The sequence below is a fragment of the Hippoglossus hippoglossus genome, chromosome 7, assembly GCF_009819705.1.
Source record: "Hippoglossus hippoglossus isolate fHipHip1 chromosome 7, fHipHip1.pri, whole genome shotgun sequence".
Lineage (NCBI taxonomy): Eukaryota > Metazoa > Chordata > Actinopteri > Pleuronectiformes > Pleuronectidae > Hippoglossus > Hippoglossus hippoglossus.
This window is the reverse complement of record NC_047157.1, coordinates 9,079,452-9,104,613: the sequence shown is the minus strand read 5'-3', so window position 1 is coordinate 9,104,613 and position 25,162 is coordinate 9,079,452. Positions and strand designations below refer to the sequence as shown.

Here is a 25,162-nt window from a genome sequence, read left to right as displayed (position 1 = left end):
TTGTTTATTTTCACCCGTCCCTGTGCAGGGGACTACAAAGGGTCTTCTCTCTTGGTTTTAGCTATATCTATCTATGTGTTTTTGACATTTCTTGTGTTTTTCTGAATTATATTCTACAAAAGTACTGATATGTATACTCAGGAGGTAAAGGGGAGCAAAGAGCGCTGTCCCCCTGTTAATTTTCGACTTCATTCTGTTTCAACTTTTAAAAATAGACTGCATGCTTTTCACTATTCACTATAGGATGTTCACCTGCACACAAAAATCCTTTATCTGCACATGTAGCCCTCTCTCTCTGTTATTAGATGGTGGTTACTGAGAGAGGATGGCAGAATTGACTGGTTTTCAAGGGGGATGCATTTTTGGTCATTATGCTTTAAAGGGGATGGCATCCCCCCCTCCTCCCCTCATACAATCAGCTGAATTATATACTGGTTGGGGTAAAGTGTGTGTTGTGCCACATACAGTATAACCTCCATACATTCCACTCACCCGATGAGAGTAAAATATCCAGCAACTAAGGGAGCTTTCTTCTGTCATACTTTAATTGTACACTCGTGTTCTCTGTGATAACTTGTCTCTCTGCCAGATGTTTGTGTTGAATGACAAACTATGTGTGTAGTATCACACATAGTTTGTCTGTTATCACTTAATTTAATATAAAGGTGCAATGATGCATAATTTGCAGTACATTTTAAAGTCAGCATCCTCTCTCTCTCGTGTCCCTCTTTTAGGAGATAGCTGTTTTGAAGGATGTCCGGGCCCTGCAGGTAATCCCCGCTGACCTAGTGAAGGACCTCAAATTCAAATCCCCCCCTCGTCTGGCTCAGAGTCGGGTAGAGCTGCTGGAGAAGCTGCTCGCTGAACTGGGCACAGAGAACTCTGGCTTCACCCTGGACAACGTCATGACGGTAAAAAACTAAATGCGTCTATCCATTCAGCAGGCACACAAGCATCAAGCTGCATTTCCATTACATTTGGCCTGGTAATGACGATGTGACTAACTGAGAGGAGAGCGGTCCCTTCCTGACACACTGTGACCAAACAGGCTGTCAGAATCAGCTCGAGTCAGCTGAGTCAATGTTGTCACCATTGGCATCCAGTCTATGTCCATTGCCCTCGTCCTCTGGTTCCCAGCAGTGATCTAATATTTACATGCAAACTATCCAACTGTTGACATGCTGGGCAGGACAACAAGCAGCCCTCCGCCTCCAGCTCGGCTTTACAACCGGCCCTCCGCCCATCCCCCTCCAATCAGCCCTCCTCCTCACTCTGCGTGGCTTTTGTCATTGAGAGCAAATTGTTAGGTTTGTCCTCTGGGTTTCTCTACCTTCTGAAGCCAAAGCCCCACAGGTGGCACTGGGAGTTCTGTTTGTGTGTGCTTGCTCTGCGCCCACCCCCTCTTTTGTGTTGGCTCCCTCCCATGTTTGCTTGGGAAACATAGAGTCTAGATGGAGATGTGACAGGAGGCCTGCATTCTATTCAGCAGCTCGCCTTCTCCACTGTCCTGACTATTACTTAAACCGGTTTGATGAGAAACATGTAAGAAACACCGGGTTTAAAGTAAACTCAGCTCCTTGTGAAATATACTCCCTGACCACTTTATTAGGAACACCGGCACACCTGCTTATTCATGCATTTAACCATATACTTAACAATAATGCATATAAGCATCTCACACCAAATATCAGAATGGGGGAAAAATGTAATATCTGAATTTACAAGTTGTGTGATTTTTGATATCAGACGGAGTTTGTGAAATTGTTGATCTCCTGGGATTCTAATGCACAACAGTTTCTAGAGAATGGTGCCATCATAAAAAATAAAACCTCCAGTGAGCAGCAGTTCTGTGGACAGAAATGCCTTGTTGATGAGAGAGGTCAGAGGAGCATGGCCAGACTGGCTGCGGTAACTGCGGTGAGGCCGATCGGCTACAACAGTAGAGGACCACGTAATGTTCCACTCCTGTTGGCAAATAACAGGAACCTGAGGCTGTAGTGGACACGGGCTCAACAACACTGAACACCTGAAGACTGGAATAACAGCCTGAGTCTCGATTTCTGCATAGGTTGCAGATTTTAGGGTCAGAATTTGGCATCATCAGCATAAAACCGTGGACCCAGCCTGCTTTGTGTCAACAGTCCATGCTGGTGGTAATGGTGGTGGTGTAAAGGTGTGGGGGAAATGTTTTCCTGGCACTTTGGGAGCCTTAATACTAACAAATCATTGTGGTAACTTTGCAGAAATTATGTGATACAGTCATGCCAACATGGAGCAGCATTAAAAAACTAAATGATTCCAGCAAATTGTGAAACCCATGACCTGAAGAATTGAGGGCAGAGGTACCTGGTATAAGCCACTGGGATCAGATCAGATTTGGTTCCAGTTTACAGCAGATTATATTCCTTGTTACCTTCATACTCTTTGCACATCACTCAGGCTTTATCAGCCAATCGAGCGAGAAAGATCAAGGATCTAAAACGTTTTTACAACCTTGGGGATATTTGTCCACGGTGTGACGGCGGATGAAGGCAATACAAAGTGCCTGAACTTAAACTGTCCTGCAAACTACCAAACCAAATCTGATCTGCATGCTGGTTTATAAGGTATCTCTCAAAGATAAAGCAGGAACATGTTGTAGCCAGGCAACGTTCAATCAGACAGTTTACAATGTGTGTGTCAGGATGTGTCATTGAAGGTTAAAGTTAAACATTCAGGAAAATGTGTGCATTTTTTGTTATATATCATCCTATATCAATTAAATACATTCAAGAATCTTGTAAATGACTAAACCCTTAAATCCACAGCTAAAAGCACTACCAGTGTAAGTGTCTACCCTTTTAGCTCATGTGAGTACTGCTCTATAGTGTTAGCCCTGCTACGGCTTGAGCATTTCTCCTTTTTCCTCCGCTGTTACCTGGGTGATCTGCTCTGAGGCGGGGACCCAGAGCAAAACAAAGGGGGACGATTGAATTTCTTGTAATTAAAACGAAAAGTGCTCAGCAAAGAATAGAGAATAATAGAAAGCTGTCTCTGCGACTGTAAAGTGAGGGATGGGTTGCCTTTGTGCGCAGTTTACCTCTGGATGTCAATGCCTCCCACTGGCAAGATTCCCATTGTGTTGTGACTGTCTTCACAGAGATTATAAGGTATAATGGGCTCTTTTTACATCCTGATGTGCACTTCCCCTTAAGGACTTCCTCAGCTGTTTGGCATGTGGAACCAGACTGGAGATATCACAAATATTACTTCATTAAACTTTGACTGGTCTGTTAAAGAGCATGCACTGAAAATATTCTTGTGTCCCCAGTATTCTAGGCCTGTTTATTTATATGACAGCCTTGTAAGACAATTTAAACTGCTGTACACAAGGGTAAGAATCCCATTAAAACATCTGTAAACACAAAAAGATGATTAAATTAGGTAATAGTCGTCCAACAAGTTGCCTGAAACAGTAAAAGAAGAAAACTGTAGAAAACTAATCATAGATACAGGTAAATATATTGCTATTTAGTAAACGACAGTAACACATACCATTCTTATACTCATATTTGTATTATATACCATACCTGACTACATTCTTATAACAGTCTATATATGCACATATACAATGGTGGCTGGTGATATAATATATTGGGGGGGTCTAAATAACTGAGGCAACTTTCATGCATTTCGCATTTTTTAGAGAGAGATGTTTTAGTTCTCACACCCCCGTCGTTGTGCACAGTACCTCTGTGTCGACACTTTGAAACAGCAAACAGGGGAAGCAATAAAAAGGCATTACTTCCACCACATCCAGTTAGCCAACTCTGTTTCTCATAACAAGAGCAGGAGAAGCCCCCGGGTGAAAGCTCCTCCTGGATCACTTGCTGCTGAATCTGTAATTCGGGTCGGGGCGGACCGAGCTCCTTTATCCTCTTTTTTTCTTGTGAAAGGGTGTTTTTGGAAAGAAATTACCGGATTTGCCGTTGAAAGTGATTGTTGCCATTGAAGTCGCCATATGTTTGCTGGTCAGCTGGCAGCGGAAGCAACTCAGTGACGGCGGATGTACCTGAGACAGCGTCGACCAATCACATTAGATTAAAAAAAGAAATGTAAATCAAGAGAAGCCTCAGATCCCGCGTTTGCCAAAAGTTTAAGGACCCACAGTCACTCTCGTTTGGCCGAGATTTAGACAGAAATTAACCAAATACAATTTGAAAACACTCTCCATTGAATGCTCACAGGTGCTTACGTTCTCTTTTTATTTTTATTTTTTTTCTTCTATTTTATTGCCTATATCATATGTTCCATTTTCTATCGCATTCTGGCTGCTGCTGTAACGAGTCAATTTCCTCTGCAAGGGATCAATAAAGTTCCTCTAATCTTATCTTATCATAAAGTGCAAAGTATGTTATGTTCTGAAAGTTTTTCCTTCTTTTGTTTTTGCTTGAATCTTGTGTCTGTGTTTAATAGCTCAGACCGGAGGTGAAATTGCATTGAATTGCAGTTAATTCTGGCTTCAAACCTGTTCTCCTCTTTCAGTTCTGTGCAGTGTCGTTGAAGCACACTTCACCGCCGGTTCGAGAAGCGGCGCAGCGCATCGTCTTATCCATGTACCAGCAGCACAGAAGTGCCATTCTCAGCTACCTTCCACGCAGCGATGATCCTGAACGCAACAGCTTCCTCTACAAAACACTCTTTGATGGGTTTGCCAAAATTGACGGAAAGCTGGTAGAGACTCAGGCAAGTTTACATTTTTTTCCTCGACTGCAAATTAAGCTTTTATTGATACTCGACATCCACCTCACTTAAAGGGGGGATATTATACATAACAAAAATCCCTCATTTCTATCTAACAAAATGTAACATTTCTGACATGTATATGAGTGTCTACAATTAATTTTTTAAAACGTTTTATATCAAACTGCTGGGCCGAGGGCAGTGTTGATTTTTGTATTCAAATGGGAGCAGGTGGTAGGTGGACAGAGAAACTGTTAGACAAGACAGATGGGATCACTGTCTTGCCGAAAAGAGTTCAGCTTTTAGGAGGAGAGTATATGACATCATGTCTTTTGGGTTTTTAACTGTCATAACTGAGAGGAGGTGGAGTTTCATGTTACACAACCAGCTAATTCTCTCTGCAGCCTCCTTTGCCAAAGCCCTCGTAGGCAGTCTTGTCTGTCTTTTACTTATACGGTTAAACAAATGTACCGTACCTGTGATGTATCAATAATAAACTTTATTCATATAGCACCTTTTAAAACACAGTTACAAGGTGCTTTAGTTAAAAATTAAAAAGTAAAACAAACAAAACAAGGCCCGGTCACGAGCTGCGACTGTGGAATGGTGAGCAGGGCCTTCGCTGAGGACAATGAAGTGAAGCTGAAATGGGAGTAATGTGCTTTCTTTAAGCAGATTTTGGGTGAGGAGTCTGGCTGCTGCGTTTTGGACGAGCTGTAATTTATGTAGACTCTGTTTGCTCTGGCAGGTGATGAGAGAATTGCAGTAATCCAAACGAGAAATTAAATGAAAGCATGAATGACAATCTCTCTGGACAAAAACATGCCAATCTTCCTGAACTGCAAAAAAACACGACTAGAATAACTGTGTTTCTTATTTATATAACCTGCTTATTCAAGGTGAGGTCATTATCAAAAATATCTATTTTGTATTTGATTGTATAGGTATGATACAAACTGCAATTTTTCACATTTTCTTGGTTCGAATCCCAGTTTGCATATTCCCCTGTGTCTCTTGGGTTAGGTTATGTGAGAGTGGATGGTTGTTGCTCTCTGTATGTCGGCCTTGTGATAGGCTGATGACCTGTCCAGGGTGTTACATTTACATTACATTACATTTAGCTGACGTGTACCTCGCTTCTCACCCAATTTCGGCTGGGATTGGCTCCAGCTCCCCCACTAACCTCAACGGATAAGTGGTTTATAGTTAATGGATGGATTTGTTGCTGTGTACTAGTGTCATCACAATGCAACCAGTAAGGAGGACAGCCTGTGGTCCAAAGCTGGCATAGTGCAATATTGTTTTCCATGTGACTGAGCTTAATTTCTCATTGCCTTTATAAGAGACCTTGTCTTCCCATGACGTAGTGACAGTTGTTGCCAACCCAGCAACACCACATCACTGCGGCTCCGAGAGCTTTACGCTGTGCAGCTTTCAAAGTATAATGACAACAATGAAATGAAAGCTGGTGTGATGTGCGCCGAAATGGTTACAAGAGAGTGACAGGAGACACATAGTCATGGTAAAATGATTCTGACTAAGCGGCTGATGGTGTGTCACTTTTCCCCCCAGACGTTGAAGAAGGGAGGTGGTCAGCAGGAGGGGCAAAAGGAGAAGGAGGAGATCCACTCGCTTCAGGAGCAGCTGGCTGCCTTGAAAGAGATCACAGTAGGTGGAGTTGCCTTTAGACTGCGATGACATCACCTCTCGTAATGGCTGCTAATTTGTATTAATGGCTCCACACGGAATTGAGTCTTGGGAGTTCCACCATTTCTCAAAAACGTCTTTGTCTGAATTCACTGTGCATAGTTTATTAGAGTTTTATTTTTGTGACAGCATCTTTGCTTTGCTCTCATAACGTCTCTGTCTGCTTGTGAAGGAGAGAGGCAAGGAGGGCACCAAGGGACAAATGGCCAAGAAGGAAACCCCTAGAGTTGAGAAAGAGTCCCAAAAAGCTGCCAAAGCAAGTATGTACATTTAAAATAAGTAAAATAAGTAGACGGAAGCAATAACATATTTATATACTGTACACCACTAGGTCTGATCTGGATTGTGTGAAAGCACCAAGTGATACTGGTACAAAAGAGCAATATGATACGAGCACGTAAGCCTTTAAATGCTGAATTTCCTCAGTACAGAATGAGCCATGAATATACTGGTTCACCATATACAGTGTATAGGCTCCTCTTACACGTGCACCAAGCCTCATTCTGCACTGAGGAAAGTCCAACATGGACTGAAACATTTGCACTTTTGCATATTTGTTTCACTGTCTGTAATCAACTGCAATATATGTGTAATATAGACATTTGAAACAAAACATCCATTGCAAGACAATTTAATAATACCTGAGGCATGGCACTAAGGGAACTGCTCATTTCTACCATGAACCTGTTGGAATTACAGTGCTGTACCCGTGAAACAGAAAAAATATCATTACAGCTTGTGGATTACAACTGTAATTTTGATTACATCCTACTACAATGTTTTCATTTAGTGTGTAGTTTAGTCTAAGTGATGTATTATTACCTTTGCCCTAACATCTTCAAAGCTTGACATAAGGGAATGACCTGTTTACAAGTCAAGTACTATAAGTCTGATCCATATTTAAATGTTTTTTTTTTATTCTGTAAAGTTTGTATAATTTCTGTATATTTTGCTGGTACTTGAAATGTAAGGAGAGAGGGAAGAAAAAATCTAATTCCACATTACAAGGTGCAATCCGGTCTGAGGCGATTCAAAACAAAAAGAGCCTGCACACTTATGCCACTCCGTCCCACACAGAATTGTATTCAAACAACGTTTCCATCCCAAGTGGGATCTTCGTCAGGTCCTTTAAATGTAGGAAACCAAATGTCTTGACAAGTGACATATTCTGTCTTTTTCATTTCCAGCTGGCGGCAAAGTGCCACACAACAAGATAACAGACCGAGCAGAAGTCCAACAATCTAGCAACTGTCTGGACAAGTAAGTAACACATAACTCAATGGAGACTTAAAAAAAGAACATGTGATGTGAAATCAATGTGATTCTCTGGGCTTTAGCATATTAACCCAGTCAAATTTGAGTGTTTACTGTGTAGTCTTCTCATTGTCTGCTCGTTCTCCAGTGTTAACTTGATTGAGATCTGATCTGATCCGATGTGATAGCATTTATATGCTCTGTTTCAGCTTGTGTATATTCTGTGGTAAAAAGGACGAGTCATTCACAGAAGATGGATTGGACCTCCATTACTGGAAACACTGTCCTATGCTGCGACGCTGCAGTGAATGCAGACAGGTAGACTCACATTCACAGAAGGTTTATCACTTCTCGTAATGCTCTTGAACAAAATCTGTTTAACCACCACCTCAGTAATACAGCATGAAGACATTGTGTGTATTTCTGCTGTGTGTTCACAGGTAGTGGAGATAGCCAGCCTCACAGAGCATCTACTGGGTGAATGTGAAAGCAATTCCAAGTTCGGCCAATGTCCGAGCTGCTCAGAGGCCGTGGCTTCGGAAGATCTAACTCTCCACGTCCAGGGTCCTTCCTGCAACCGTGAGTTCTCTCATTGTTTTACCAGTGGGTAGGATTAAGTGGGACCTGTCCCTATCCACGTGAGTATGAAGTCCCTATGGTGGCCTTCAGGTAACATAATAACACAAAGGGTAAACTCTAGAGCCACTGTTTGGTTTGTCTGTTCTGGGCTACTGTAGAAACGTGGCAGTGCAACATGGCTGCCTCCGTGGAAGAGCACCGGTCCTTGACGAAGATATAAAGGGCTCATTCTAAATTAATGAAAACACTATGATTCTTAACAATGTTTTAAGGACGCACTTGTTCAGGTCAAGTGTCCCAGTAAAACATGTCCATGTGACATTGAGCCACAATTCAGATTTCATGGCCCCGATAACTGAAGCAGCTAAATGGAATTTATTATTTTTATTATTTACACCTGTGCTTTTCCTACTGTGACATATCAAAATGTCTGATGTGAAAAAGGCCGATATCTGATTTCCATTGGAGAAAGAGCATCAGTGTGTGTTTGGTGGCTGAATAAGTAAAAAAAAATTGAATTACATTTAGTTCAACAAAAAGGTTATTTGCTGTTTTTAAGAAAGCTCCCAAAAGTGTCTAAAATCTTTATTTTGTATCTATTCTTAAATTTCTGAAACGCAGCGACACTGAACTATGTAAATGTGAATATGCTTCAAATATAAATACAGTTATATATTTGTGGCCCCAAAGAAAGCCCCTAAAAAAACATGATGAAACACCAGAAGATATGCTCTTCATTCACTCAAGTACTTTTCCAAGGTTTTGGTTTCAGCAGAGTCTGGGCAAAATACCAAACCCTGTTACCACTATTTAGTGTCTGAAAGGTGAGGCCAGCTTCTCTTAGAGCATCTGCTGTTTGTTTTTACAAGAGGAATGGCCATTTAATGTTGATGTACCCACTAACCTGAGGGCAAAGCTCACTTAATCAGTGCTATGTGTTATGAGAACCAGCTTCTTTGAATGATTTTACAATAAAAAGCCAGACAATACAAGGTTTACACTACATCAGCCATATGTTCCCATAAATAATTGACAGCTGCCGTGGACTTTTGTGTTGCCAAAACTTCAAGTCTGTCTCGGCTCTCTTGATGAGTTTGATAATTAGTATTTAGAAATGTGAACTGTAAGTTGAGATAGATAGTTTACCATTCTCCCATTCCTCCAAGGTATATTGCATTTTAAACTCCTTCAGTGGTGTAATTTCATCATTTTCTTTAGAGTGTTAAGGGGTCTTTTGCTGTAATTGTATAATGGGCTGCTTAAAGGTGTTGTGTTTCTGTTTCAGCTCCCATCTCCGGTAAAGGCTCCAACCACTGTCCTTTGTGCCACAACAACTTCATGCCTGGGGAGGAGGTAAGACATATAAGATACGTATCCATGTAGGAGATCCAGCTGTACCAGTTCTGTCACCATCATCTCAGTTACTGCTGTGTAGCTATGGCTGGATTTAGGAAAATTAGTGTTCCCTCACTTTAACCCTAAACCGATTACTGCGACATAAGCAACTAGAATGAGAGTGCATACCTCCACCAAGGCCCAACAGTCACTATATCACAATTCACTATATCCAGGTTTTTACTCATAAGTACAGTAATAGTCTCCTAAAAATGCAGTTTTTTTCATCAAGATCTTATGAATTATTGTCCGAGAAATCAAGGAAAGTGAGGAAAAATGTCTAATATCTCACAATGTTAAAGAAAGTTAAACACAATTTGCAAATCCGCCGCCTGATCCAGATCCACACCACAATTGTGTGTGTTTTTCCTTGGGTCATGCCCTACCCCTCCACATTATTTCAAATTGATTGGGTAGTTTTTGTGTAATCCTGCTAACTATCAAACAAGCCAACGAACACAGACAACATAATCTCCTTGGCGGAGGTAACAAAAAAGGACAATAAACAAAGATTTATTTAGTTGCTTCCCAGATTATTAATAAGTCAAATTAATGAGAAAGAGAAAAAGAATCTGAATGTGGTAAAGGTGAAGTTCGATAAATGTTTTCACTCAGTGTGCTTTTCTATTTTCCCTCTTTTATATCAACACAGAAACTAGAAATCCTCTAATATGAGGCCTGAGCACCAAACAGGTGTTGAGGTAAAACACCACCATTGTTGGCCTTTTAAAGACTTCAAAGGAAGGAGAAGCCTTTGTTCTTACTGGCTGAGATCAAGTAAATGCCATCACATTCTTCACATTCCTATAGCGCTCAACAGCGTGGTTCCGGAAGTAAAAAATCCTATTCATTTACTGAATAGAGATTTTGATTATCAGTCATAATGTTGTAACCATCCAATGTAGACTTATAAACACTATATGAAACGCTATATACACAAATATTACTAACTACTAACTCCAATATATTGCAACACTATATGAACTAAAAGTTTAGATTCGAGAAGATGCGCTCTGGAAGTTGTATGGAAAGGGATAATTTGCAATGTTTTCTGGGATACGTAGTTCCTTCACTCTTAAAATCATTATGTACCCAGTCCTGTACCTTTGCCTTTTTTCCTATATATCTTTTGCTCCGAATCAAATGTTTTATGTTCATGATTCCTCTCGTAGTTGGTCGGCCTGGTTCCATGTTAAAAATCTTTTTATACGGATTTTCTAAAACGTCAGTGGAGAAAATGTATTTGAATTTTATTTCCGGAACCAGAGCCGTTCTAAAAGTGGGCGGTCGCTGTTACGCTCTATTAGTTTAAACTGAGAAGTAAAGATAATAATATTCTGATTAGCTATTTATTGATGAAACGATATTCTTTTGACACAAATTATAAACACTGGACAAATTGTTTTCCAGCAGTAGTAGCAGTTCTCCTCAGACCTTCAACAGGAAGAAGTTGCAGATAACGTCATTTTTATTATTCAACAGGTAGAACAGATGAATGAGGAAATGCCATCGAAGTGGGTAACTCCAAAATATGAGCTTTCAGTGACTATAAGCTTTATGTTTTATATTACACAGAGACAATAGTTTACTCTTATCTTGCATACTTTAACCATGCTCATATTTCAGCTCTCCTGAGGCCGCTCATCCGTCCCTAATGCTTGGTGTCTGTCCACTTTTGTGTGACGGAGAAACGTAAAATGAATGTGGACTGCACCGCTAAAAGATGTAACAACCGTGTCTCCTCTCATTTGTCTTTTCCTCTGTCTCTGTCATTGCCGAGTCTAATGAATCATGCAACTCGTCTTTAGAGGAGCCTCTCTTCCCACTGGTACCTCGGATTGGAACTTTATTGTTGCTTGATAGGCTGTGTGTTGCCTCTGATTTTGAGGGTGTAAGTAAGTGTGCTGGTAAAGTTTGATGATGTCAGTCCTGTTGTCTGATTTGTGAGCAACGTAATAGAACAAAAATAGTAATCACAAAGTAACAGTCGTTCTCTCATAAAAACAAAGGTCCTTTTTGAAAATCTTGCCCACACACACCAAACACTAAAGCGTCTTTCAAAGTCGGCTGATCGCTCTGCAGTTCACTCGACACGACTTCTTGTCTTGTGAACGGGAGTCTGGCAGTGATTGTGACTTAATACAACACGACTGACTGGAGACAGGGGGCCACACACTACACAATCTTTCACTAGGAGAAACCCGGTCAGCCCGTCCTGAGCTCTGATTGGCTGTAGTTCTGATTTGTCTATATATTTAGCTTGTGAGAAATCTATTGGCAGTAGGTGAGCCTCTTAAGTTCACACATTACGACTTGCGACTGAATCGCATAGTGTGAACCTGGCATATATGTTTGACTTGCATAGAGTTCATGAGAAGAATGAGAGGAAGAAGTATTTTGTGTTAATTCAAGTGGTTACAGCAGACTTCTTGGGGGGTAAAAAACTACAAGGACTACAAGAAGTAGTGGGCTACATTTAATAAAATATCTTCTTTGCTTTTGCCATTTTATACAAATCACTGATTGGCTGTGGTCAGATGTACGTCATTGAAAATGCTAAAGCCGCACTGCATTGATTGAGTGTTAAATCAGCCTCTTTGCCAGCAGCTATTTCGACGTACAGCAGTAAAAGGAAAGGTGCACCTGACTTACACAAGACTGAATCTAGAATCTCTGAGACTTAAGCCTTAAAATAATTATCTGTTTCTTGTGAGACACTGCCACTGTGCTAATCCTAGAAAAATAAATCATTGATAATTAAACATGAAAGTTTGACCATGTTGCATTCCAGTTTTGAGTGGTTTGCTGTTCAGCCACTTACCACTGATGTGTTAATGTACGTATAAGAGATTAAGATATTATATCAAGATTTACTGTGAGTTATAACTCATCTGCGCTCTCATTCAGAAACTGAATCACAACATGCAGTCTGTCACCTCACACATCCTTAAAAATTTGGCGAAGAAGAAGAAACTAACGGAAAAGTCACACTCGCTGCCAGAGCTCCAGAGCGCAGACCCAATGAAAGACGGCAGTGTTAGTGGGAGGGAGGGCGGCCATTCGGGCATTGACTGGGCCTACAGTCACCCGTGGTCGTCCCAGTCGAGAGGGTACCGGCATGAGGAGCGGACTCACTGAGCTACTTTTGTCCCCGTTCCAGGCCTGGAAGGCTCACCTCATGGGCAGGGAGGGCTGTAAACAAAACTCACGCAGGACTGCGGTGTCCCAGAGAACCCAGCCAGCACAAGGTAAAGCATTCATACGCCCTCCTCTCACACCTACATCCCCAACGCCGAGTGTGAGAGCTATAGAAAGTGCCTATGCTTGTTGGTGAAATTTTATTTTGCTGCTTTTCCACTATGGCTTCCTGCCTCACAGCACAGGAGGAGTTGTGCAATAATGGTGCCAGATGTAATTTGGAGGCTGATGTAGTGGGCGTGTGTGTATCCCTTTTTAGTGATATTTCACAGTCATGGTAGTGGCTGTATGCAGAATGTTAATAACAGAAATATTCTACAGTCAAAACATATCTCAAGAACATATTACAGTGACTGTTGGTCTTCAACATTATCACACTCTGAGACCAATACTGACAACGGATAAGTCATAATTCTACGATTTTCATTATATGACACGATTGACTGTTTTTAGCAACAGTGTATTCACGTTATGTAATTGCCTCTGTATAAAGCAGTTTTCATTGCTACTGCAAGAATCTTGCCTTTAAATTTGAATCCTTCTGCTCAAGTGCACAGAAAACTCTGCATACACACACGTGGTAGCAGGAGACAAAGGCTGTTCCATGGGCACTTCAGTCATCTTAGATATGAAGGCATGGCGTGATGAATGTCATTGTGACTGTTAGTGTGATTGTCTGATTGTCTAAACAGATACAACAGTGTCGTTTTGAGCCAAATCTGGACCTTATGTTATTAAAGCACACCTGTTGTTACCACCAGGCACTACAGGTGGCGCTAAATCGTGCAAGGCTGAAATCTTAAAGGGATACTCATTATCACTCATTATCTACTCACCACTATGCCCATGGAGGGGTGGGTGAGATGTTTGAGTCCACAAAACAATTTTGGAGTCTCTGGGGTAAACAGCGTTGCAGCCAAATCCAATACAACTGAAGTAACTTGTGACCACTTCTTCAAACGTAAAAACCAAACATTAAATGCCTCCATACTTACGGCTTATGGACACTTGGATGACAGCACAGGAGCTGTATGGAATGCAACACTGTTCACCCCTGAATCTCCAGAAGTCTTTTGTGGATTCAAACACTCCACCCACCCCTCCATCTGCATAGTGGTGAGTAGATAATGAGGGAATTTTGTGTGACAACATCACAGACGAGGACAGTTAAACAGAAACAATCAAACTATCAAAATCTCCCATCATCTATTGAGAGCTTCGCTTAAATGCTAATGCCAACAAATTATTACTAAATCTTTGGTACTCAAATGGTCCACTTGCAACATTTCCACTGTTACGGATCCAGGAAGGTTGGATTAAGGTTGACTGAGTCATTAAGTCCTTAAAACTCAATAACCGTGGACACGTAAGTCCTTAAGTTTCGTCGGGATGAGCAGGTGCACACAGTGACATAAATGAGAGTGAGTTTGCTTTGACATTTTTCACTGTAGTCATGGTTCAAAGTGGTTAATTCTGCCGACATGACGATCCCAGCTGTAGTTCTCGGTACTCTGATTTAGTGGCATTTTACCAGTCTTCACAACGGCCAGTTTCTCTTTCTACTTACCCTTAATGGCACGTTTTCAGTCAACCTTTCTCTTACTTTTCATGGCTGGTTTTGAACTCACCACCAATTTGTCATCCTCCCACCACAGTTTGTCTGTGCACCTCAACAAAGGACTTTTGTTGTCAGACAAAATGTGGCTACGAGCCTGAAAGATGATCAGTGAGACGGCTTTGTTGCAGGTGGAGATAAAATTGTATTTCTGTCTGGACGGGGACCAGAGTGTGTCTGGTGTGTATCTAAAGGGACAATGGCTCTGCAGTGAATGTGTTTACTTATCGGGATTTCCCCCAGGAAATAGTTTGGTAAAGGTGATGATCCACTCTGATCACATCTCATCACACAATCAATAGAGTTAATAGATGACAGCATTAAAAGGAACCACATTCATTACATGTGTCGTATTTTCTTATAGAAGAGAAAATTAGTTAATTATTATTCGATAAAAAAAATTCTAATCAAAAATCGTATACAAATAAAGAAAGTCATACTTGAATATAAATGGAGTATTGATCAAAGCCTCTGGATCTGTTTACTGTTCTGTCTGTGATTTTGACGTTTTTCTGATTGTACTCATAGGCTGACAGTACACACTTATTATCTTACTGTACCCGCAGGTTTAAATAAACCTTGTGATAGACTGAGTGACCTCACAGTACAAATCTCCTGATGTCATGAAACCTTCATGTTTATAGTCACATAACAGATAACGCAGGCTGTTTTGTTTGATGGTTAACATAGTGTCAGAACACAGGGGTTTCTTCAATGTTCTTGTAATGGTTTACTGGAAGAGTATCATTGTGTGTGTGTGTGTGTGTGTGTGTGTGTGTGTGTGTGTGTGTGTGTGTGTGTGTGTGTGTGTGTGTGTGTGTGTGTGTGTGTGTGTGTGTGTGTGTGTGTGTGTGTGTGTGTGTGTGTGTGTGCGTGCATGTGCGTGTGCGTGTACAGGCAGGGCTGTCGGAGGAGCCAAGCTGAAGCAGGCCTTGTCGGTTGGGGCCAGAGGCAGACCTATTGGCAGAGGCAGTCGGATCCCAGCCCTGGCTCCTCTGGCCAGAGGACATTCGCAAGGGAAGCGATGAAGCTGGTTCCACAAAAGCACCTCTGGGGACATCCCAGCATCACTTGAGTCACTCCACCCCACTTCCACGCGTCCCTGTTCCCATGCTCCTGAATAAAGCACTTTTAGAAAAGGCATAGGACGGCTTGCAGATGTATTCACTGACATATGCAATAGGATTTTAAAGGCCAAGCCAGGCTTTTGTTTGAAGCCATCAATATGCTAGGACTTTTTAAAGCTACCAGAAAAGGAAATACATCTGTCTTATCAGCTTATGTACAGACTGGCATTACAACATGGTATTGTATTCACTTATTCAGTGTGTAGATTTACCGTATTAACTCTTCTTAAATTCTTGTCATGTATTAACCAGTGACAGAGAATCGACACAGAGAAGAGATGACTGGACTCTTTTGTCTAAAGTCTGCGGTGTCTCGTAAATGCACTGACATTGCTGTTTTAACAGAGAGGGAACCGTCAGCGCGAGCCACCATATCTTTGTTATACCCCGTCTGTTTGGTAAATACGCACGTCCTTCGAGCTCCACACCCTCAGCTCACAGAACAGGCTTCTGCTAATAAACACGTTGTCCCCGAGCCCCGGCTGAGATCATCTCCATGACGTCAGCGTAACATCATCAGGGTTACTCTCTCAGTCTTGACGAAGCTAAATACAGTGACACCCAAGACAGTTGTTTTCACGGGCTTGTAAACGAACATGTTTTTCCGATTTACAGCTGTGTACGAGCTGGTTAATGTTGCTTTGAATGTGAACTTTTTATTGCAACATGGTCAAAAAGGTTACTTTTCATCAATAGTGGTGTCTGAGCATGGTGGTCAAAACAGCCTAAAGGGAACAAAGGATTTAAAGAAAACGTTCCCAAGCTTTTAAGTTGGGAACTTTCCATAGACAGCGTGGCATCAATCAATTCTTCAGTGATGATGTCATCAATCACTGAATCTCAGCCACAGACGATGACGCTGTCTGATACGTGGAATCGCTCCTCTGCTTGTTGAAGGAGTAATGAGAGGAGAGGAGGAACGAGCTTCAGTTACAAGCACAGGACTCTTTCCTCTGAGACATTCTAGCAGACAATGCTTCGGTCCTAAAGCCATCGTGGACGTGGGGTAGCTTTACCGTCAGCTGCACACTCTGATATCTGTTTACATTTTTCTTTTCAAGTCATTTCATTCAGGACTAAAGCAGCACTTTGCCCAAAGGGACGATTCGTTCTTTTCAGCTGAAATTAAGACTTCATTTATTCTTCCTCTTAATGCCTGTACTGACAATCCTGAGTAGATGGCAGGTTTCTGTGCTTTACTGTTCTAGTGAGAGACAAAGTAGACCTTTTCAACTTAACAGAATTTTAGAATTAAAAAAAAAAGATGGAGATGAATGTAAGATTTAGATCAGCACGTATTCTGCTGGATGTGACAATGGCTGACCAGCACAATTTCAAGTGCTTCGATGGCTTTAAACTGATTTCAACCACAATCTCCAATTTAAAAAGAAAGAAAGTTACTATATGATTGCTATTCTCTCACTACTGATGTACTACACAGGACTGTGACAGTGTTGATTGTAATATATCTGTGGTTCAATAACAGTTCGCGCAGAAATAACAAACGTCTGTGAGTCTCTGAACTGACTTTTAAAAATGGTTTGAAGTGGTGTCAGATTTTTATATATATGATACGAGTATGGAAAATGTGTGTGTGATAGCATCAACTGTTGTATTACTACACAAACAACTAAACTATTCCAATGTAGCTGATACATAACGGAGTATATATTTGGTTTCTAATTTGACAATCGATCATATTGGCTTTAACATGCTTCTGTAGTCTGTTGCAACAGTGGATATTTAATTGTTTTATGAATACATTCTGGCATTAAATGACTATTTTTCTGCAAATGTGAGTGTATTTGTTTTTTTTAAACAGCATCACAAAGCTGCACTGCAGATGTGATTTCACGTGACTGAAGGTTTCTGTCCCTATTTCTACCAAAGTGTTAAAATGACCCGAGACGAAGCTCTGTCAGCTCTTAGAAATCTGGTGAAACACCCTATGATACACAAAGAATATACAAACACACACTTGTTGAAGTAATATCCACTCATCTGCAGTGAAATCATTTCCTGGTGATATGTTGTTCTCCAGCTGTTGGCCACCAATGACACACCCATTCATTCTGTATTTATAAATTTGACAGAGAGATCCAGCTTTATTTACACTATCATACAGAAATCCACAGTTTTACAGACCAGTTTCTTTGGGGTTTTCTTTTGGCCTGTCTCTGAAAATCAAACACAAGTTAATCAACACTTGCCAAAAAAAACAGGTGAAATAAAACAATATATTAACTTAAATTCAGATCATTTAGATTTTTTTTTTTACAATTTCAAATATACCCTCTAAAGACAATCACTCAGCTATGAATGAGCTGGTTTGAACCGTGCTGTGAGTCCGAGCAGTTCATCTTGGACGTCCTGAAGTCACAAAAATCACAATAAACTGAAACAAGTGTTTCTCTTGAGTCGGGTCTTTTATTTCATGGCAATGCCTCTGGGAGGACACTGGAGGTCAGCTTTAAGACACTGGAACCAGGAGACTCCACTTCGAGATGGCACAGAGAATCAGAAACCTATAGAGGCCTTCCTGTACTGTTTGGACACTGTGTTGTAGTGGTTTCCCAACATGTAAAAATCCCAGTAGCAAGACATAGGGTGGTGGAGAGGAAATCCACCCTGCACAACCACTGGATTCATTTTATATAGATGTAGTTGTTTGCCTGGTGACAACCCGCCCAATTCCATTCATTGAAATGTGTAAGGATCATCATGTGTGAAGACCACACGATGCAACATATAAAGTACATATTCAGTTCAGCTTTGGTCCTTTTATATGCTTGCGTTGATTTAACCTGACAGTCACACGGAGGTCCGTTGCGCGCACACCAGGTCCTCCGTGTGCACCACGCTCCACATCTTCAGCAGCTCCTCCGCGCTCAGCTTGTGCACCACTATGAGGTTTTTGTAAAAGCAAGGCTCGCTGTTCATGGGGCTCACCCTGCGCCGGGTGATGCCGAAGGTCCTGAAGCCCGGGTGCATCTGCGGCGCCAAGCGGAGCTTCTGCAGGCACATGCCCAAAAACACGTCATCGATGGGGTACAACTCCTGGGCCTCCGAGACCACGAAGAGCCTCCTGGCCAGCGCGGAGGACATCAGGAACCCCCCGCCGCCCACATAAGGCGGGTACGGCTTATCGTACAGCTCTTTGGGGATGTAGTACTTGCTCTGCCTGTTCCGGATGGGGATCGCCTTGGAGATGGTGTCCCCGACGAACAGGTCGGCCTCTTTGCGCTCCTCCACCCTGAAGCCGATCAGCTCCAGCAGGTTGTGCGTGTTCACGAAGACATCGTCATCCCCCTTGAATATGAACTGGACGCCGGAGCAGTAGATGCCGAACCATTTGAGGAAGTTGACCTCCTTCAGGGTCAGGTTGAAGAAGGTGTCCATGAAATCCCACTGCAGGATGTCCCCGTAGATCCGGTCCTCGTACTCGATCAGTTTCTGGAGGTTCTTGGTGTCCTTGCCGGTCGTCGGACTCCCCAAAAGAAACAAAGTTTTGATTTTCTTCCCGTCGATGGTTTGCTCCTTGCCCCAGGTTTTACGCACGGCCTCCCGCCGGTCGTGCTGCTCTATAACGGACTTGACCACCATGAGGAGGTGCACGTCTCCGTCCGCGCATTTCTCCGGGTGGTTGATGAGCATGGGGAAGTACCTGCAGTGTCTGTGCAGCACAAACTGGTGGAATCTCGGGTCCAGGCGCCGGAACCAGTCCTCCTTCTTCACGGACGCGTCCTCGCTGCAGTTGAGAACCTGTGCGTCCCAGGACGCAGGAGTTCCGTTTAAAACCCGCTGCGCGTCCAGCTCCTTGTGGAGCACCGGGGCGTCCGAGCTCCCCACTGCACTTTTCACGTCTCCCTTCTTGAATGAGAAGCAACCGGAGCCGCACCAGTCTGCGTCCCTTGAGTGTTTAACCCCCAGTCCGTCCTTCTCCGCCAGCTTCAGCTTGTGGATCATCAGAAAAGACGCAAAGACCAGAGAGAGGCTCAGCAGCGGCTTCAGCAGACCGAGTCGCTTCCTCCGGAAAAGGTGATCCATGGCTGTCAGCGCTGCGCCCCGCAGAGACCTTCACAAGCGGGACCCTTCATAGTGTTTCACAGTAGCGTGTCCGAGGGGAGTCCACCACCGCCGCTGCCCCTTCTCAGGTGGACACCGCAAGGTGTGTCCTCCGCTACGTGAGAGCGCTGACACTGGAGTGGCCCCGGGGCCCCTGCTGCCCATGTCCCCGCGCTGCGGAGTAACACATCGCCTCTCCTCCTGGTGCGTGTCCCCGGGCAGGTTCTCAGTGAGTGACTGAAGTGAGCTGCAGGACAGACCCACGTCTTTCTCACCCACTACTCCCCCACTGCCACATATCTCCTCCCCCCATCATCATCACACTCATCTGCATGTGGCAAACACCTTTCTTTCTTTCTTTCTTTCTTTCTTTCTTTCTTTCTTTCGATACAAAACTATATACAAATTTGGTTATTTCTTTCTTTCCTTCTGTCTTTCTTAAAAAACGATATCAAAACTCTGTATGTCTTTCTTTCTCTAAAAAACTATATCAAAATAAAGATTCTTTCTTTCTCTAAAATACAATATAAAAACTTTAGATTTCTTTCTGTCTTTTCTCTCTTTCTTTCTTTCTTAAAAAACAATATCAGCCTATAGGCCAAAGACAATATAACATATATGCTAATAATCATAGTTAATCAGGCCACAACTAGAACTTAATAGAAATGAAACAATGATACAATAATTCACATTCATTAGAAATGTGTAATAGGCTACTATAGACACATCCAATACAGCACAGAACATGATCAATATTGCCATTCACCAAAACTTGTGTACAAGAGCACATCTTCACTATTCAACATTTTGGAAAACACCTTCTATTCATTTTTAGATTTAAAAAAGGGGGGTCTGTTTTTGAGATGTATATATTTATAGAATTCGACCAAAAGAATCGAAGATTCTTTGCAGGTGGAACAACAGTCAAACTTCCCATAACTTTCGTAAAAGAATTGTATCAAAACCAAAGGGAACGTATGTTGGTGTTATTTAGACAATGAACAATTGTAACTGGTCCTATGATTAACCCGAGGGCTATATGGTCTCGCCCGTTGTTAGATCACTGATCGCTTGGTTCCTCATTCTGCCCCCAGGTCACATAGGTCACCCACACTACAGCTTCTTTCACTCCCCCTCTCTTCTCTCATAATTAAAGGACAATCATGAGCTTTTCTCTGTTGTTGCCCCCATGTTTTAGTCTCCTGTTCAGTCTCCTTGTCTAATCCCTCGTTAAATCTAATTTATGTCTTTATGTTAATATCATTGATTTATTGAAATTTTTTTTTTCACCTTATTTTCTTATTACCTCTTTCATATATTTAGATTCTATCATTGCACTTCCTATCCTTTCTTTTAATCTATACTTTGCCATAATTATAAAGCACCTTGCCTCCGCCCCTGTTGTTTTGAACGTGCTATAAAAATAAATCTGACTTGACTCAAATAACAGTTTATTTGAAAATAAAGAATAGTGCTGTTGTTTCTCTGCAGTATTTGTAAATAGCATGTTTATATATGTATATTTATACATGTTGTTCATATGGGTGGCATTTTAAAAGGCACTCAGCGCCATCTTGCGGACATTTCTTGTAATTACATTCTTCTTCCTCATCCGTTCTGTCACCTCACACTTAGTTAAACCTAAACCACAAATTTACATTGATTTAACCATGAACCTGTTCATCACTGCGTGTGACTGGAACCACAGAACAAGTCATCAGAGAAAATGTAAAAAACGAGTGTCCCTTAAAATAATCCATTGTAGTGATCATAGTAATGGTTCTTATTTACTGTTATTATAAATCACATTGATGAGGGTGAGTTTAATACACTTTTTTCGTTTTATTTTATCATTTATTTTCTTCTCCATTATAATTAGGGCCCGAGCACCGAACAGTGGGAGGCCCTATTGAAATTGTAAGGATTATTATTATTATTATTATTTTTTTTTTCAGGCAAATGAATTGGCTTTTTGAGGGCTTTAACATGCTCAAATTCTTACCAAAATTTGCAGAAAATTAGAAAGTGGTGAAAATTTACGTATTCTGGATTAATTTTAAATGGGCGTGGCAAAATGGCTCAACGGCGCCCCCCGGAACGCGTTCACATTGACCGATCTTCACAAAAATCGATACACAGGTGTATCATGACCAGACAAACAAAAAAGTCTAGAGGTGCAATTTGAAAAACAAGATGGAGATACAAATGTAGCTGAGCGTTTTGTTGTCTTATATGTCAGGCCTAGGCCGAAAAAGAACACGAGAGAGGGTCATGAACTCGGGACATCACACCCGTTTATTCCCCACTCTCCTCTTCACAGAACCCTCTTCCGTTAAAACCCCCTTTCAAAATAAGAGTCCCAACTAACAACCCGCTTACAACAGGAACTACACATCAACCCTCAACAATAAAGTCACTAAATAAAATAGCTTACACAAACTAACTCAAAGATCGATTTTTCGTCATTAGGGCCCGAGCACCGACGGTGGGAGGCCCTATTGAAATTGAAAGGATTATTATTATTATTCAGGCAAAAGAAGGGGCTTTTTGAGGGCTTCAACATGCTCAAAAATATTCTAAAGTTTGCAGTAAATTAGAAAGTGGTGAAAATGTACGTATTCTGGAGTGATTTGAAATGGGCGTGGCAAAATGGCTCACCAGCGCCCCCTGGAACGCAGCCCCTAGGTTTCCCTTTGACCGATCTTCACAAAAATCGTAGCCCAGGTGTATCGTGACCAGTCATCTGTATCTCGGACATACAAGGTCCAATCGACTCCAAACTAGACATGTAAAACAAAGGTCCCGGCCTGATGACATCTACACAGAAATCTTGACTTAAAATCACAGCGCCCCCTGGTGGAAACAAGAAATGTCTTGTTTTTGGAACGTCTTACACTTGGAGGTATTCCTCCTCACCCACTGCTCGCAGCCATGTCAAACTGTATCAAATGGGTCTCAAGACATTGATAATGTAGGCATAACATTACTGTGACTTTTCGTCAAACGCCATAATAGTGGCGTGGCGTCAAAGTTCATCAACTCGCCGTGACACACAAAATTACTATAACTTTGGTGTTGGAGGTTCAACCTCCCTCAAACTACATTTGTGTAACAACAGCCCCCCCCCCCCCCCCTGCAGACATTCAGATGGTTTTAAGGAATGGGCGTGGCAAAATAACTGACTAGCGCCCCCTCGGTGCTTGCGAGGTTGCATTTAGGCCATGAATTGTCCTTTTTTCCATTTTGCCGTGGAATATGGGCTGCCACATATGGAGTGGTGTATGCTGGAAGCCTGTCCACATCCTCCGCTGCAACAAGGTCGGAGTCTGGATAGAGGTTAGGGACGGCTGGAGCTGCTGCCTGCCCCCTCTGCAGCGGTAGCAGCTGAGTGTCCGACTGGTCATCAGGCTGCACCACTGCTGGCTGTGGTTGTTCTCTTGGTGGAGCCAGAGTCCAGATCAGGGTGTAGTCGGAGACACTGAGACTTGGAGATTAGTTCAGTCCCTGATATTCACTTCAATTAAACAACATTCATATGCTCCCCAATCCGGCACATTGCAGTTTAGTTTTGAGTTGCTATAACTGATTTATCTCAGACTTCCCATGCTCGGAAAAACCACAGTCATCCTCTCTATTCTTAAACCTATTTTCTCAAATAGGTTGTCTCAGCAGTTGTGAACCCGACTCTTATTTTTTATCAATTTAAACTCTGGTAATGTAATTATTTTTCCATCTTTAAATCTAAATGTGGATGCTTAGGATACTGAATACCTGGCCAATAGAATGTAGAAACCTTAAAGGTTTAGTGTGTAGAATGTACAGGCAGCATAATGTTCCCCATGTGTTCAGTGTGAACCTGCTCTTCAGCTTTTAGTTAGTTACTGGTTGGTACATATGCCACTACTGATATTTCTGTGAAGAGCTCGTATTGTTCAGGTTTTAACTTCTTGGCTTGTGCGATGCTGCGCTAAATCAACTTGCAACACAATCAGAATCAGATTTAGTGTCACTTCTATAATATTCACTCAGCATAAACAGGAATGATGAAGAAGAAAATGCCTTTCTCCACAGATCAGTCATACATAGTAAAAACTGACATTTTGAAAAAAGCAATAGAAAACAGGACACAGAAGTCATTTGTATTTGGAGTTGACAAAGTGCTTTGTTAAATATATGCTTAATACAAACCATAAAACAAAATCGCAGATCCCAACTTTGGTGCTGACACAGATCAGACAGTGACATTCATCACTTCTCCAAATGAAAAATATGTGAATTTTATTCACAATTTATCTTAAGTCATTTGTTTTTCAATTGCAGAACAAATCCCTGACAATGCACAAAGTATTATACAATGGACATGAAGGGTAACGTATTGCATAAGGAACTAAGTGAAGCAGTTTATTAGGTACACCAAGCTAAAACTAATACAATCCAACACCAACAGCCCTAAAACATGTCCTACCTTCATGAAATGTACAATATTTATATAATATATGGCATTTTGTATGGGACTGCATTAGTTCCACTCAGTGTACCTAGGCATTGGTTATTAAATTAGGCATTGCTGTATTTCAAATAAACACATTTTCAAGGTACAACTGGAATTGAAGATCTCTCACCTAAGATGGAGCACAAAAATAAGGGAGCATCAAAATTCTATGATTATATTTATATACATTTCCTTAAAATATGTTGGGAAAGGCACTTTGATCATGTGATCCCAGAAGATAACTGTAAAAAAACTTCTTTGTGTCATGGTATTGTCATAGATTAAACAGAGTATTTTGGACTGATTACCGCCATCTACTGAGTTGGTGAACCGTTCCTAGAGGTACTGCATATAAGGTCGATCCAAGTGGAATCAAGATTCAAGATTCAAGAGTTTAATGTCAAATGCACAACAATTAAATTAAGCAGTCGCTGGCAATGAAATGCTTGGGTCACAGGCTCTCTTATAGCAATGCTCCGAATATTACAAGCAAAAAAATATTGAATAAAATAGAATATCAAAAATTAAAAATAGAAAATAAAATATATATATATAAATATATATATATATACACCTAAAGAAAAAAAACAATAGTGCAATTATGTGCAATAGTGCAAATATGCTAAGGTGCTGGTTTAGTGGAGTTATTGCAGATTGGAGGAGTTTAAAAGTCTTATGGCCTGGGGGATGAAACTGTCTCTGAGCCTGGTGGTGCGGGCCCGGATGCTGCGGTACCGTCGGCCAGACGGCAGCAGGCAAAACAGTTTATGGTTTCCTTTGATCTATTAGTCACATCATAGTCCTTTAACCCCCTTTGTTTGAATTTCTTAAACCTCCTTTGCTTCAATTCCTTTAACCCCCTTTGCTTCAATTCCTTTAAACTCCTTTGCTTCAATTCCTTTAACCCCCTTTGTTTCAATTCCTTTAAACTCCTTTGCTTCAATCCCCTTTCTATTCTTTAAAGATGCTCTTTATCTCAGAAAAATAAGAAGTGAAGAATCAGTCTGC

General features: G+C 41.6%; 2 protein-coding genes across 5 annotated transcripts in view; one reads left to right on the top strand and one right to left on the bottom strand.

Annotated features, from left to right (window-relative positions):
- Window positions 1-17,435, top strand: part of cep104 (centrosomal protein 104) — a 35,173-nt gene extending 17,738 nt beyond the window's left edge. For all 4 annotated transcript variants that reach the window (XM_034590790.1, XM_034590791.1, XM_034590792.1 and 1 more), the window contains exons 13-22: window positions 735-911; window positions 4,525-4,725; window positions 6,295-6,390; window positions 6,602-6,689; window positions 7,617-7,689; window positions 7,893-8,001; window positions 8,124-8,262; window positions 9,548-9,615; window positions 12,818-12,905; window positions 15,368-17,435. In XM_034590790.1, coding sequence (XP_034446681.1) covers window positions 735-911; window positions 4,525-4,725; window positions 6,295-6,390; window positions 6,602-6,689; window positions 7,617-7,689; window positions 7,893-8,001; window positions 8,124-8,262; window positions 9,548-9,615; window positions 12,818-12,905; window positions 15,368-15,498 — 1,170 coding nt within the window. In that variant the 3' untranslated portion in view covers window positions 15,499-17,435. The remainder of the gene's footprint in view (window positions 1-734; window positions 912-4,524; window positions 4,726-6,294; window positions 6,391-6,601; window positions 6,690-7,616; window positions 7,690-7,892; window positions 8,002-8,123; window positions 8,263-9,547; window positions 9,616-12,817; window positions 12,906-15,367) is intronic.
- Window positions 17,436-17,659: 224 nt separating this feature from the next.
- Window positions 17,660-19,912, bottom strand: b3gnt7l (UDP-GlcNAc:betaGal beta-1,3-N-acetylglucosaminyltransferase 7, like). Its single transcript, XM_034591019.1, has one exon. The coding sequence runs from the start codon at window positions 19,642-19,644 to the stop codon at window positions 18,409-18,411; it is 1,236 nt and encodes a 411-aa protein (XP_034446910.1). The 5' UTR covers window positions 19,645-19,912; the 3' UTR covers window positions 17,660-18,408.
- Between the last annotated feature and the right edge of the window lie 5,250 nt (window positions 19,913-25,162).